The sequence below is a fragment of the Furipterus horrens genome, unplaced genomic scaffold (genome assembly GCF_987537825.1).
Source record: "Furipterus horrens unplaced genomic scaffold, mFurHor1.1.pri manual_scaffold_2, whole genome shotgun sequence".
Taxonomy (NCBI): domain Eukaryota; kingdom Metazoa; phylum Chordata; class Mammalia; order Chiroptera; family Furipteridae; genus Furipterus; species Furipterus horrens.
In genome coordinates this window covers 48661773-48677282 of record NW_028327172.1, presented here as the reverse complement: position 1 = coordinate 48677282, position 15510 = coordinate 48661773, and the positions used below count along the sequence as shown (strand labels likewise).

Sequence of the window (15510 nt, the reverse complement as noted above, 5' to 3'; positions counted from 1 at the left end):
TGGCTGACCTGGGCCTTACCATAGCCAAGTAGTTGTAGTCCGTGGCCTGGCCCAGGCCCAGCTTCTTCTTCTGGTCCTCACTCATGCCCTCCAGCATGCAGTAGAACACATGGTAATTCCTTTCATCGGGGGCCTGAAAATGTGGGCACAGGTGTTAGGGAACAGGGGGACACAGGCTGCAGCCTAGGGACAACTGAGGCTATTCAGACAGGGTAAATACCACGCAGCACTATGGCTCAGGGTCCTGCGCAGGGACAGCTGTGCCCCTGGGCTTGGGCCCACCTGGCGACAGACGCGTGACTTCTCCAGCAGGTACTGCTCGATCCTGGCGCCCTCGATGGCACCTCGCTTGTTGAAGTGGATGTCAATGTACTTTCCGAAGCGGCTTGAGTTGTCATTGCGGATGGTCTTGGCATTACCGAACGCTTCGGGGTGGGTAGAGGGTCATGGGCAAGGTCAGCCCCCACGCAGCCACCCAGCCCCACCCTGAGATCCCTGGCCCTACCTTCCAGGATGGGGGTGGCCTCCAGCACCTGCTGCTCGATCCAAGAGTGCTGCCCACTGATGGCTGCCAGGAACTGCAGGATCAGCTTCGTGCTCTCTGTTTTCCCAGCCCCAGACTCCCCACTGTAGAGGATGTCCAGATGGAGGCAGGGCCTGTCACAGTCTGCACTGCCCCCTCCCCACCAGCCCAAGCTGCCTTCCCCACCAGGCCTCCCCCATCTGTAAAATGAGCTGACAGCCTAGACTTTCCAGGGCTGAGGGAAGGCTAAAGGAGGTCATTGCTCTGCCACAGCCGAAGGTTACTTTCCTTTTCCTTCGTTCAGACATGCACACCCCTCCATCCTTACTTCCCATAGAGCATGGCATGTATTAGATGTTTAATCGTACTTTGTCCTTTTAAACTCTGCCCAGGAAAGAATAGGATCCTGAGCTTTCAACTGACCATAACTAAAAAGGAGCCAGCAATAGATAAGGTTGGCCTCAAAAGCTAACATGAGTTTTGGTGTCATTAACAGAGATATAAGGCCTGGGAAAGGGGAGGTGATTCTCTGCATTATGAGACATTAGTGGGAGCACATAGCTAGAGCTCTAGGGGCTCTAAGCCTGTAGCTCCACACTGGAGCTGGTACGCCCACCTGATGATGCAGCACTGGTCACGGCTGTTGCGTTTCATGTTGAAGTAACAATTGTCCGCAATGGCAAAAATGTGAGGAGGCATCTCCCCAATCTTTTTGTTGGTGTACTGGCGGATGTGCTCTGGCGAGTAGATGGAGAGCAGCTGGTAGGGGTTCACAGCCACCAGGATGGAGCCTGTGTATGTCTGTGAGTGACAAGGAACAGGGAGCTCACCACTCCCCGTGTGGGGGGCGGGGGGCTCTGACTCCAGAAGGCTCTCGGGTTCTGCCTACTCCATCCCTCCTGGAAGGACAGCATTGGCTTCAGGTCACATGGCTCTCCTGTCAGAGTCCTGCCTCCCTATGACCTGGGGGTAGGTCTTCAGACTAGTATTGGGTCTGGCTCAGAGAGGGTGTCCGTGTGATGAAGGGAGAAAGGAAATGAAGTGAAAGGGAGAGAGGATCTCTAAGCCTTGATTTCTTTATCTGTAAAGTAGGCATAAAACAACTGTTTATGAAATTAAAGAAAATTCATAGCATATTGCAGGCACTCCTCTAATGCTGGCGGCCCGCTTTGTCTCCAAGCCCTGCAGCCCAAACTTTTAGACTGAAGTTCTAAACTGGACCTTTCTAGAACAGAGGGGGTGAAACCAAGCCATAAAGAGCGAAAGGGGCTGGGGTGTGTGGTTCAGGGAAGGGTGGGCCCAGTCCCTGCAGCACTGCCCCTGTGCTCTGGGGACCAAGCACCCCCAGACATCCTGGGCAGTGTAGGCTCCAGGGCCAGATGCACCTCAGAGAGCCTTCTAGGACCTTCTCGCTGTGGGCTCCTCTCTTAGTGCACAGAACAGCCACCTGTGTGCAAAGTACCTGCTGTGGGCCGGGGCCACACAGGGGACAACAAGGCCACTAGGGCACAGTGAAGCACTCAGGGTGACTTCTCCCTCCTCCTGCCGCTTCCCACCCCAACGTGAAAAAGTCAGGCCCAGCCTATAATTGGTGATGGGTGTCTTGACATCTGGGCCCGGACAGGCTAAAGAAAGATGTGACCTCAAGGGGAGGTGACAGCCTGTCCATCCCCTCCCACCTAGGGTTTAGTGCCTCCCACCAGAGCCACAGCCCTGCCCCAGCAGCCTCAGCCCAGGGTAGCCACGCGGGAGAGGCACTGCTGCCGGCGGCCGGGGGCTAGCACCGAGTAAACACCCACCCCGGGACCCAGGCATGGCCATTTGGAGCAGCCCTGGGCTGGGCACCTGACACCCAGACTCCGGTTCTGGTTCTGCCCGCCCTGGGCCAGGAGACCTCGCCCTGCACCACCTGCTCTGCGGCCCAGAGGATTCCCTTTTTCTCCCAGGCTCTCTTCCAAGCAGCCCATGCCAGAAGCGGCTAAGCCTCACCATGCTGACCGGCTGATTGTGCCCAAGAGCCCGAGCAAAGCAGACAGGGTGGGACGCAGGACAAGGAAGGAAGCTGGAGGGGCGTGGCCAGGCCAAGCATGCGTGGAGAGCTGGGCACCTCTGCGCCACACTCACCGGCCCCCCCCGCAGCCACAACTGGTCCGAGGTTGAAGAGTGAGGAGCAGGAGAAAAGGAAACTGGTCCGTGGGGAACAGGGCGATAAGGTCCTGCTCCACCACCAACTCCTCACACACAGCCAGGGCTGGGCTAACTTCTCAGAGCAGAACCTGCTGACCTCCAGCCCCAGACACCCCTGCCACCTCCCCCCACAGCTCAGCTCTGCCCAGCTGTGGGAACCAGCTAGACTCTGGTCTCTGGGTGGGCAAATGACCACAAAGGGTATCCTTGTGGCAGATCACTTTGTCTCTAAGCCTCAGTTTGCTCCTCTGTAAAAAGAGGACGGTTAACATCCACCTCCCAGGCTGCTGTAAAGGCCAAACAACATAACCTTTGGTAGGTGCCGGGTGCGAAGCGGCTGTCTGTAAGTGCCACCTTCCTGTCTCCTTCATACCTCCTTAATAACGTGAGGCTCCACTGCCTGGCCCATATTCACCGCATGGCATGAGGCTGACTCAACGCAGTCTTTCAAGAACACTTCTCTGAGACATGCAGGGAGGCTGAGAGCTGAACACTGGGGGCCAGGGGGGGAAAGCCTAGGGCGGTGGGGGTGCAGAGGGCCCGTGGATTCCTCGAGGTGCGGGGTATGGCAGAAATGGAGCTGAGATCTCTCAGTGGGAATCAAGCAAAGAGGCGTGAAAGGGCGTGACATTTGGGAGGTCTGCTGGGAAAAGGTCACCCTGGCAGCTGTGTGAGGATGAACAGCAGCTGCTGAGGCTGGAGGCAGAGACAGTATTTCAGACCTAATGAATCAGCCAATGGGGAGGGCAGCCAGCCAGAGAGAGGTGGCCCAAGAGCAGGCTCTGTGACCAAGTGGGAGAGGGGCAGTGCCAGGGAGGGCCACAGGCAGGCTGAGACAACAGAGAAGCCTTCCTGGGCCTCGACCCCCACCAGGGCCTCTGTGGCCCTCTCTACGATGCCCACATTCCAGAGGGCCCTCCTGAGCACCAGGCCTCCCAGCCCCGAGCCTCCTGGACATGCCCCCTTGATGTCCCCTCTGTCCAGAGCATAGCTCCTCCCCCTTCCAAGCCTGCTCCTCCTCAGCCTCCCAGCTCAGCCACCAACGCTGTCACCATCCTTCGCCCAGGCAACGCAGGACCTGGGACCCCCTCAGCACCTCCCTCTCCTTCATGCCAGCCCACATCTCTCCCTCAGCATACCCACCCCTGCCCCTGGTCAAGTACCTCCTTCCTGGGTCCCCAGTTCCATCTACCCTCCCCTGGGAGCAGGGTCAGCTTTAAGAAATCTGAGCATGTCATCCCCTCCTGAAAACCCTCAGGCAGCTTCACAGGGTCTCAAGACAAAGTCTCTATCCTTTCCTTGCACACAGGACCCCTGAGCCCTGGCCCTCACCAGCGGCATTCAACAGCCAGAGGCTTCCTCCATAGTAGCACTTCAGTTAAAAGCCCCATACTCCATCCGCGGGCCCCTTCACCCAGCTAATAGCTCCTGCCCATCCTTCCACTCCAAGCTGAGATGACCCCTTGCAGGCCACCCAGCATCCCCCACCGTGTGACCCATCACTGGGCCCACCTGACTCCTCTGTAATTCTGGTCAAGGCCTCTGCTCCCAGCCTCGCTCTCCTCTCTATCCTGCACAGCACAGAGGACACTCGGCAACTAGAGGAGTGGCTACATTAAGGGGTGAAGCAGTGATCTGCTGCCCACAGAAAGAACAGGGAGAGCGACGCAGGGGACAGGCCTATCAGCAACACTGAGGCAGCCCTACCTACACGACAGGAAGAACAGCCCAGACATGCGGCTAGTGGGCAAGCACAGAGGTGTGGGGGGCAATGTCACCATCGGTGTAGACAAACATTTTCAATTGTATATATGTGATATATATACATCATATATGTGATATATATACATTCTAGTCAACTCTCTGTAACCATGGATTCCCCATCTATGGCTTCAACCAATATTTTTTATTTTTATGAATCAAAAATATTCTGAAAAAAAAAAAGTTACGTTGTTGCTGACATGTACTATGTAATTAGGCCTATGATGGCTGGGTCTGGACTGAACACGCTCAGACTTTTTTCCTTGTCATTATTCCCTAAATAATATACTTACATAGCACTTACATTGTATTAGGTATTATAAGTAATCTAGAGATTATTTAAAATACACAGAAGGATGTGCCTAGGTTATATGCAAATACTACAGCTTTTTATATAAGGGACTTGAGCATCCACAGATTTTGGTATTGGTTGGTGGTCCTGGAACCAAGCCCCTGTGTATACCAAGGGATGACTGTATACATATATTATATATAATATATAGAGAGTCTTTCTTTTGGCGGATAGATTAGAAATTAGCAGCAGTGGTTCTCTGTGTGGCAGAAGGAAAACTTTCCAATTTGTAGCACATATAACTCATTTCAAAATAACTAATATAAACAAGGCCTCTTTCTTCAGTGAGAGGACCCTCCCCAGCAGAGGGCAAGGTCACACCAACTGCCAGGAAGACCCCTGCTGGGCACAGGGCTTGGCAGCTTCCACTTCATCTCCCCCTTCTCTCCTCAGAAGGCCCCTGAGAGGTGCAGTCACATCCCCTTCTCAGAGGGGAGAATGAGCCTCCAGGAAGGGGATTGACTACAAGCTCACACAACAGATAAGCAGGGAGTGGGACGAGCAAGGGACCCTGGCCCCAGAGTCACAGCTCTCCCCTCCCCCACCTGGACTTCCCCAAATCCCAGGATGCACCTGTGGGCTGTGGAGCTGGCAGTGGAAGAAGCAAGAGGCTTGGCCACTGCTGGCAATGAGCCCCAGGCCCGCCTGCCCTCCCTGGGCCTCAGTGCCCATCCACCCCCTCAGACGCTCAGCACTGTTTCCTGAGCCCTCTGGCCCTCTCTGCCCAAGAGTCCACAGTCAGCAGTTAATGCCCACCTGCCCAGCACAGGCCTCTTGCTCACATCTCCAGTAATAAAACCTGCCCTGTGGGGCCATGGGCTGGGCTGCAGGACAGATAAAGACTATAACCAAGTCCAGAACACAGCACACAAGGTCCTTAGGGGCCTCCAAGTGCCCAGGGGATTTCAGGAGGCCTCTCTGGGGTGAGACACACCCTAGGAGATATGGCAGGAATCAATATTACCTCAAACTCTACCTCCTCCAGGAAGTCCTCAGGCCTGCCGGTCTGCAGGCTCTACCTCAGCAAACCATGGAAACCAAAACACACATCCTGGGACACACATACCTTCCCAGAGTCACAAAAGTACTACCTAAGGAGTCTCCTCATTTGTCAGAAGGAAGGCTGTGACCAGAGAGTGGCACAAACTCCCCAAAGGCCACATGCCAGGACCTGGACCCAGGCCTCCCAGACCTCTGTTCAACATCAGGAAGTCTTAGGTCCCTATCAAACCTGCCACATGTTCCCTGCAGAACCCAGGGATAGCCCTGGCCTCTGCGACCACCCTAAAAGAGATTTCTATGTGTCCTCTGGGGGACCTCTCCTATTTTGGGTGCCCAGAGCTGATTTGTGGCCCCAGGGTACTGTCTGTACCAGCTGACCAGCTGGAGCAGATGAGCCTGGGACAGACAGTCAGGGACAGAGTGTCCGCCCCGCTCATGGCTGAGAGCACTGCGGTAATCTGAGGAAATCCTGGGTGTGTGAGGCTGTGCCCAGGGTAACCCAAGCCATGAAGTGCCCAGGGGTTGCCATGGTTAGGAACAGGTACGATTTCTGAGCAGGACAATGGCCCAGCTGCTTCTTCAAAGCCCTGCTCTAATCTGACATCATTCACCCTGTCACAGAGTCGTGGAGTCGACAAGTCAAGGAAACCCCCTTGGACCCTGCAATTCCTGAGCGTGACTCCCCAGGCCAACAGGCACCTGGAACGCTAGGCTCATGGACTATCTGAGCTGGGGACCCTCTAGGTGCCATGGCCTGGTTTTCTGACCACAGCCTCTGAATAAAAACACTTAGACACCTCCTCTCCGCTCCACCTCCTGTCCCCTCCCTGCCTCCTCTCCCTCACCCAGAAAAGTGGTCAGAAAGGTTACCAGTAACACTTCTAATGAGGCAATTGTACAGATCTCGGGTTTTTCTTTAGAGCCTGTAAACCTCTGGAATTCTTTTCTTTGACGCCCCCCCCCCACCCCGTCAGCCCGCTCAAGGACGCAATGCCCAGGCTGCTTTCTCCGCTAGCTGCCAGCTAATCAATCTAACCAGTCCCCTGCCCCCCGCAATTTCATAAGCAAGACCCACTGATCCTGGACTGCCCGCTTATGAATCCCATTTTTGCCTTTGTTCCTTGACTCAGTCTACTAACCAGCTCCCTCCCACATGAGGAACCAGTTTACCTGCGAAATCTCCGAACTACATGTAAAATAACCACCTCCATGCCTCTGAGTGATTCTCAGACATGGTCTGCAGGGTCCCCAGTGGAAACAACTCCTATCTCACTCAGCTCCTCCCCGTGAAGGGGCCCTCAGCCTCCAGACTGGGCTGGAGATTGGGTCAGGAAATCAGCTCTGGTAGTGGCCTGCCCGGTGGGCAGGTGGACAGCGCTCTACTTACCTCCGGACCCAGCGTCAGACTCCACCCGGCCTGCGTAAGTGGTCACAGAGAGCCTCGGGTCCCTCCCGTGTCCACCTGCCATCCAGGGAGAGGAGCAGGGAGGGACCCACCAAGGACTGGGGTGCAGACGCCGGTGGATCCACTTGGGATATCTCTGGCCTTGGCTCAAGTTCTAGCCCCACTGTGTCGGCTGAGCGACACTACTCATGTCTGGAGGTGCCATCATGCCCTGCCCCCTCCCGTGCCCTTGCCCCTTCAAGGGATTTGTCAGTACAAGGGACTTCCTGTGAAAGCGGCTTACTGAGCAATGGACAGAGGTCAAAAGCCCAGACATAGGCTCTCCCTGGGGCCCCGAAGTTGCAGAGGGACCCAAAGTTGGGAGGGTGGCAGAGGCCTCTCCACCAGCTGAGGGGCCACAGTGCCCGGGCTTCTGAGGGGAGCGCCTGGCTGTGATTCCTCAGGAGCAGATCCCAGGCTCCCTCAGACTTCCCGCTCTGTCTCCCCAGCTCCCCTTCCTGGTCCTGACAACCTGAGCGACTCTGTGCTGCTCACTCGCCCGGTGGGCACCCTTTCCTGGTGCCACCTCTGCCAGTCAGCCTCACCCATCTCCAGGAGCCCTGCCACCGTCCCCGAGCTGAGAGCGACGCCTCACTCCTACAAATCCCTCAGAACCTCCTCTGTACTTCCACAGCCCCCTGAGCATTCCCTCCATCCCAGCCTGTCCAGGGCCTGGGACCAGCCTCAGGGGCTCCCTCCGCTCTCTCCTTGTTGCACACCCACAGTTACCTTCTCCCCTGAGCTGCTTGCGGGAGGGGCTGGGTCAGAGCCATGCAGTGGCCCCAGCGCACAGCTGGCTATACCTTGTGGAGTCTCAGTTTTCCTGCCTGTGTAATGAAACTGTTGGACAAGCAGTTCTGAGTGTGGTCCAAAGACCTCCAAGGGTCCCCAAGACCCTTTCAGGAAGTCTTTCCCAGATTTTCTTCATATACTTGAACCAAAACAACACCACATTGGATGGAATGAGAAGCAGATACGAGAATCCAGTTGTCTTCTATTACAGCCAGACATTAAACGTACATGAAAATACTGTAAAACACTGTCAATTCTCTCAGTATTTTTTAAAATTTTGGCAAATATAGTTCTTTTTTATAAAAATATGTTATCTTGTCATGGATTTTTATGGTTATTTTTTAATGAATTAATCAAAATTTTAAAGTTTTTCTGTTTTAATTTCTAATATGGTAAATATCACAAGACGTCACTAGCATAAATGCTCTTTGGAATTCTCATTAATATTTAAGAGCATAAAGGGTTCCTGAATCAAAGAGCGTGAGAACCTCTAGACTAAATGATCTCTGTGGGCTCTTCTCTTGCTCTGCTGGTCTCTGATCCCACCTCTTGGGATCAGCTCAGTCCTGGCTGAGAAAACTGTCTGTATTTGTCCTTCTAAGTTTTAAGGGGGAGGAGTGTGGGGTGTGTGTATGACTGATCATAATATGGAGGCTTTTGGTGGGGTGGTCAAGAAACATGTTCCCCCCTCCATTCCCTTCCTCAGGATACAGACTCCAAACCCATCCTCTTTCAACTTTGAGGACCCAATAACAGGCCCTGACCCCACAGCAAACCCAGAGGGGCAGTAGTTCCCTGTCTCTAGGTAAACACTGAGGCTCTCACAACGCTGTCCAGTGGTTTCAAGACCTACAGAGGCACATGAACCTGTGATACAAGACTTCCGGTCAAGATGCACAAGCACATCTATATTACAACTAAAACATAGGACAACCATCACTCAGAACCATCAGAAATCTAGTTGAATGGAAGTCTGACAACTACGGAATTAAAGAAACCATATCCATCTAGACTGGTAGGAAGGGCAGAGATGTGGAACAAGCTGGTCTCACATTCATTTGTAGTAAATAAAAATTCAGAAAAGATATCTTGAAAACAAAGAGTCCCAGCCCCACACCGGGCCCCCAAGCCCAGGGTTCCAGTGTCAGGAAGATAAGTCCCCATAACTTCTGGCTCCAAAAACCAGTGGCGATTGAGTCAGTGGAAGAACCTTCTGGAGTCCCAAGCAGTTCCCCTTAAAGAACGCACACACAGACTTACCTATTCAGACTCACTCCCTCTGAGCTCCAGCACCAGGGTAGCAGCTTGAAAGGCACCAGTGGCATACAGGGAGGAACTGAAGTGTCTGGCATGAAGGCAGGAGCTGGGGGACAGCTTTATCCCACTCAGAAAAGTAGGCAGAGGCCATTGTCCTTTTTCTGAGCCCCCCTCCCCCCAACAAAGCCACAGAGCCAACAGGCAGTTGCCATATCTGAGATTCCATCAACCTGGCTAACACAATTTGCCCTGCCCTGGAGAGTCCCTGAGATTCCATCCCATCAAATTTATGGGCCCACTCCAACAGTTAACTGTGACTTTTCCATATGAATGGCTAGTCTTGGCTGATGCTTCACAACTTCTTAAATCCTATGAAACAAGCAACAGCTAGCCTCAGTAAGCCCTTTACCCCTGTACCTCTTGCTAAGTGGCACCAGGCCTGATATAGCAGCAGCCAGCCTAAATTCACAGCTTGGCTTTGCCTGGGCATCTTCAAGTCCTGCACAGGTAGTAGCCATCTCAGATTGCTTTAAAGCTCATGCAGGTGGCCCTGGGCAGAACATAGATAGGGGCTGACCTTGGCCTGCACCACCTGGGAAACTCTAGAGCCTGCACACTCAGTGGACAGCTACAGACCATGTCAGAGCACCACCATTCTGCCCCTGCACAACTGATCCTCCATGGAGGGCAGTGATCACAGCCAGTCCTTGCAGCTGTCTGGCCTGGATAAATCCCTCCCATTGGCCTGTCAACACCAATCAAGGCTCAACTACAAGAGGAGGGTGTACTCAGCCCACACGAAGGGTGCACCTCGAGTACCCAGCTTGGGTGGTAGGGGAGGCTGTGCCACTGAACCCTACAAGACATCTACTACATTAGGCTACACTACCAAGACATGAAGCCGAAGAAGCTCTACCTAATACATAGAAACTAACACAGGGAAGCTGTCAAAATGAGGAGACAAAGAAGCGTGGCCCAAATGAAAGAACAGAACAAAATTCCAGAGAAAGAGCTAAATGAAATGGAGATGAGCAGTCTATCAGATGCAGAGTTCAAAACACTGGTTATAAGGATGCTCAAGGAAGTTAGTGAGGACCTCAACAGCATAAAAAAGATCCAGTCAGACACAAGGGATACACTAATTGAAATAAAGTACAATTTACAGGGATGAAACTGAGAATTGTACCAATATTTTGGAACATAAGGAAGCAAAAAAACAACCAACAGAACAACAAGAAGAAAGAGAAATCCAGAAAAACTGAGGATAGTGTAAGCAGCCTCTGGGACAACTTCTAGTATTCCAACATTCACATCATAGGGATACCAGTAGGAGAAGAAAAAAAGCAAGAAATTGGAAATCTATTTGAAAAAATAATGAAAGAAAACTTCCCTAATTTAGTGAAGGGAATAGACACGCAAGTCCAGGAAGCACAGTGAGTCCCAAACAAGACAGATGCAAAGAAGCCCTCTCCAACACACATCATAATTAAAATGCCAAACTTTAAAGATAAAGAGAGAATCTTAAAAGCAGCAAGAGAGAAGCAGTTACCTACAGGGGAGGTCCCATAAGACTGTACTAATATCTCAAAAGAAAGTTTGCAGGCTAGAAGGGACAGGCAAGAAATATTTAAAGTCATGAAAAGCAGGGATCTACAGTAAAGATTGTTCTACCCAGCAAAGCTGTCATTTAGAATCAAAGGGCAGATAAAGAGCTTCCCAGAAAAGAAAAAAAACTAAAAAATTTCATTATCACCAAACCATTATTATATGAAATATTGAAGGTTCTTATTTAAGAAAAATAAGATCAAAACTATGAACAGTAAAATGGCAAAAAATACATATCTACCAACAATTTAATCTAAAAAACAAACTAAGCAAATAAGAACAGAAACAGAATCATGGATACGGAGAGCATTTTGATGGTTGCAAGGTGGGAGGCAGATGTGGGGGAATGGGGGATTAAGAAGTACAAATAGGTAGTTACAGAATAGCCATGGGGATGTAAGTACAGTATAGGAAATGGAGTGGCCGGAGAACTCATACACATGACCCATGGACATGAACAATGGTGGGGGGAATTGCCTGAGTGAGTGGGAGGGTGCTAGGTGGAGGGGGAACAGGGAAAAAATTGGGACAACTGTAATAGTATAATCAATACAATATAATATTTTAAAAAGAGCCCTGCTTGCTATGACTCAGTGAATTGAGCACCAGCCTGCGAACCAAAGAGCCACCAGATCGATTCCCAGTCAGGGCACATGCCTGGGTTGCAGGCCAGGTCCCCAGCTGGGGGTGCCCAAGAGGCAACCACACATTGATGTTTCCCTTTCTTTCTCCTTTCCCCTCTCTAAAAGTAAATAAAAATCTTTAAAAAAAAAAAAGAACCTGTGGTACAAACTGCCTCTCTCTTCACCCACAGACCACACAGACCACAGCCCAAAAGAGAGGATGAGCCAGACGGAGGGATACAGGCAAATGAGCCCCTGCCCCAGTGGCCAGCAGCAGACCTCACAGTCTCAGGCCGCTGAGCCCATGGGCAGCACAGGTGGGGCTGTGGGCAGGCGAGGCCGGGGGCACTCACGTAGATGAGGTGGTCCCGGTAGCGGATGAGCAGGTTGCGGAGGATGCCGGCCTCATTGAGGTCCCCCAGGCGGATCATGTCCTCCACGCCGTGGACTGATGTGGGGTGCATGGGCTTGATGTGCGTGGCCTTCTGCGGGGAGATCCAGTGTTCCTGTGGGGAGGCACAGAGGCTAATGTCAGGTCACTCTCTAGAATCCCAGGCTGCGCATTGCTAGGAAAAAGGTTCTAGAAGTAAGGGAACCCCATGTGTCTGCAATCCTGGTAAGGGTTTTATCCTCTTGCACAGCCAAACACTGTCAGTACTAACAGATGTGAATCTCTAAGGATGGTACTGCCCCTGCCCAACCCCCATGGGCCTTTCCTCCTCTTCTTAGGGATTCTCTCTACAGACCGAAGAGGTAGGCAGGCCAGGGACTTTGGCCCCATCTCACAGTTGTCATAAAGGGGCTTAGAGTCCCCCAGTCACTTTATAGGATGGAATGGAAGGTGTAATACTTGGAATTAGCCTTGGCTTCAAATCTAGGCTCCAGTAAAAAACACACACACACACACAAAGTAATTTCAGAGAGTTCCAAGAATAAAACAACAGGCTTATAGGATGAAGAATTACCGGGGAACTATTTCAGATACTGTGGTCAGAGACCACCTCTCTGAGGAGGTGACGGTTGAGACCTGGGAGAGGAAATTCCAGGTCTGGGGAAGAGCAAAAGCAAAGAGTCTGACTGAGGCTGGTGAAGGAGGACAGTAGCAGTGGAGACAGGGAGAAGTGGACCCATTTGGGATCCATTGCACAGGGCTTGTTGATGGGTGTACGTGGAGCAGGGGAACTCTCAGTATTGAGCTGAAGCAGAAACTGGGTTGCCCACTGACTCAACTCTTCCCTGCAATATTTCCTCCTGCCACGAGGTGGCAGACGGTGGAGCAGCTGGCCAACAGCATTGGCTCTTTCAACAAACATGCAAAGTCCTGGTTTTCTCCCAGTGCTGGAAGCAACACCCACCCTCCCACCCCCCAGCCGTGGTCTCCAGCCTCTTCTTCTCACAATCCTGGCCTTCCAGGGAAGTGAGAGTCTGACCTGTGCTCTGGGGTGTGGCCACAGCCTAAGTCAAGCCCCACACACCTCTGAGGCCTCCTCCCGCTTCCCAAGTGCTAGGACCTTGGGAGCCTCGGGACTCGGCAGGAACCTAACTTTTGGCGGCTGAAGAGGACCCCTCTGCCACCTTCCAGCTCAAGCCCTCAGACTGGCTGAGTAGGCGTGATGCCCTGTCATGAACTCTCACACCTGACTCTCCTCCAGGTCCCACCTGGGATAACCAAGCTCAACAGATAGACGCTAGCAGGAACCTAGCATCAGCCCCCAGCCCATCTCACCCCCAATCCAACTGGTCACCCACTCCTACCCCTTCAACCCTCTAAAGTGCACTCCTCACCAACCTGAAGCCGCCGCCCTGATCCAGGCCACCATGTCTCACCCGAGTCCTGCCCCTTGCTGCCCGGCCTTCACCTCCAACACCCCCTTCCTATCCCTCTCAAGGGTGTTTCTTCAAGCACCAGTCCAATCGCACCACTCTGGCGCTTTGAGTCCTTCTCTGACTCCCCCAGCGCTCTTCAGCCCGGCATTCAAGGGCCAGCATGAGCTGGACAAAGGAGCATGAGCCTTTGCTCCAGTTACCCCTGTACTTCCAAGCCAGGGAAGGTTGGCATCCATTTCCCCAGACCCGTCCGTGGCCTTGCTCATGCTGGTCCCTCTACCTCCTTTCCGCTCAGCCTCTGAGACTCAGCTCAGATGCTCCCCAGTTTCAAAAGCCCTCTGTGACACCCCTGCCCACTTTTGAGCTCCACCTGGGCCACCCCCAACCTCCACCTCAGGCAGGGCCAGGGGCTTCCCTGGGTTCCTCTGTTGCCTGCGTCTCCGCATGCAAGGCAGTGGTCACCCCAGGTTGCCAGTGTCTGAGCGCAGTTCTGTGCCTGACCTCCCATTTGCCCCAAGGCTGACAGCTCCTGGAGGCCATGTCTGCTGTATCCCTTCCCCAGTGCCTCATGCAGGAACCAAGAACACATATCATGGTAAGGAACCTCTAATGGGACAGGTGGCCAGCTGGCGACCACTGAAGACCAGGTCTGAAGTACAAGCAGAAGTCCTAGTCACGGGGAGACCCCAACTCCCTCACCTCACATGGGAGACTAGGAGCAGAGTAGGGTGGTGGCCTGCACAGGCCCTCAAAGGGCTCCGGGATGGGGACAGCCACTCCCCACAACTCCAGGGTCCCTGGCTTTTCCCAGTACCTCCTGGGCCAGGAGCCTTTCAGTCCAGGCCAGGCCCTCACCAAGCTCTTCCTGAGGCATGAATGGGCCAGGAGGTGAGATTGAAGAACATGCCTGGAGTTTCCAACCCCAAATGATACATTCCTCTCACCCACACACCCTGTTTCTTGATAAAAGCTAATCCAGTTGCAAATTCCCCCTGCCTGGTCCCTGCTCACTGACTGTGCCCTCAGCCCTGGGGTGGGCCAGAGGGAGAGGACTCCATGGCAGGCTGTCTGCCTTCCCTGCCCAACCCCAACCCTTGGCCCATAATGACTCCCCCCAACAGTTCAGCAGAGATAAGAGCCGGCTCAGCCACAGCATGACCCTGTCACCCTGTGCATGTCACTGCTTCCCTGAGCCTCCAGGACCTCATCTAGGAAATGGGAGTTAGAATAATTGTCCTTTCCTTTGGGGACGTTGGGAGGATTGATTGATACAATAAAGGCCAACATCTGTTTTACTCCTGCTAGGTCCAAAAAGCACTGCTGCCTGGTAATTGCTCAGCCAGTGCCTGGTATTATTATTCCTCATAACAGAAGTACCGGCCGCTGTTTCACAGTGAGGAGTCACACTTAAGAGGTACAGCGGCTGGCTCAGTGCAATGGCAGAGCTGAGCCGCTCCCCCACCCCCGCCCCTGCCTTTCCTGTGCAGAAGTTCTCCCAGCTGACGTCAGCACCTCTCAGATCAATGTCCACAGGCACCTACAACAGGGACCAAAGTGTGAGCAGGCAGAAGCAGAAACCGAGCCCTGGCCCTGCAGGGATATCAGAGGGGGTGGGGGTGGGGGGAGGGAGGGAGACAGAACATGGTTAATTCCAGGGACTGCGGGCACACTTGGAAAAGAGCTGGCTTGCCCTGAGCTGGGAGAGGCAGGGACCACATGCTCTGTCGAGGAAGGGAAGGAGGGGTGCATCTGACAATGGCAACAGCTTGGGCAAAGGTAGAGCGCTGGAATTCCAGTGAGCACCTTTCATTCATTCATTCAGCACGTCTTTATGGAGAACATTCTCTGGGCAGACCCTTTGTTGAGCTCTGGGGAACCACATGTGAGTCACCTGGTCCCTAAAGAGTTTGTGGGAAGACAGAGGAAAGAGTCTGGGAAGACAGAGGAATGCAAGAGACGGCCTGGAGGGGTGAGGAGGGCATGAGACAGGGAGAGCCTCCTGAAGGATGAAGCCCGAAGCCCCGGCACCCTGTTCCACAGAGACAAACCCAGCCCCCCTAACCTGTGCCAGGCCCTCCAGCCATGCCCCCCTCACTCTGCAGCCCCCACTCTCAGGGCCTTAGTGGGGGCGGGTGGG

At 53.2% G+C, this 15510-nt stretch overlaps 1 protein-coding gene across 4 annotated transcripts in view; it reads right to left on the bottom strand.

The window, feature by feature from the left end:
• Positions 1 to 15510, bottom strand: part of MYO7A (myosin VIIA) — a 68971-nt gene that overhangs the window by 52236 nt on the left and 1225 nt on the right. For all 4 annotated transcript variants that reach the window (XM_090265669.1, XM_090265673.1, XM_090265678.1 and 1 more), the window contains exons 2-6: positions 11900 to 12052; positions 1140 to 1324; positions 506 to 627; positions 283 to 425; positions 20 to 133 (exon numbers count right to left, since the gene is read on the bottom strand). In XM_090265669.1, the coding sequence (XP_090121795.1) occupies positions 20 to 133; positions 283 to 425; positions 506 to 627; positions 1140 to 1324; positions 11900 to 12052 (717 nt within the window). The remainder of the gene's footprint in view (positions 1 to 19; positions 134 to 282; positions 426 to 505; positions 628 to 1139; positions 1325 to 11899; positions 12053 to 15510) is intronic.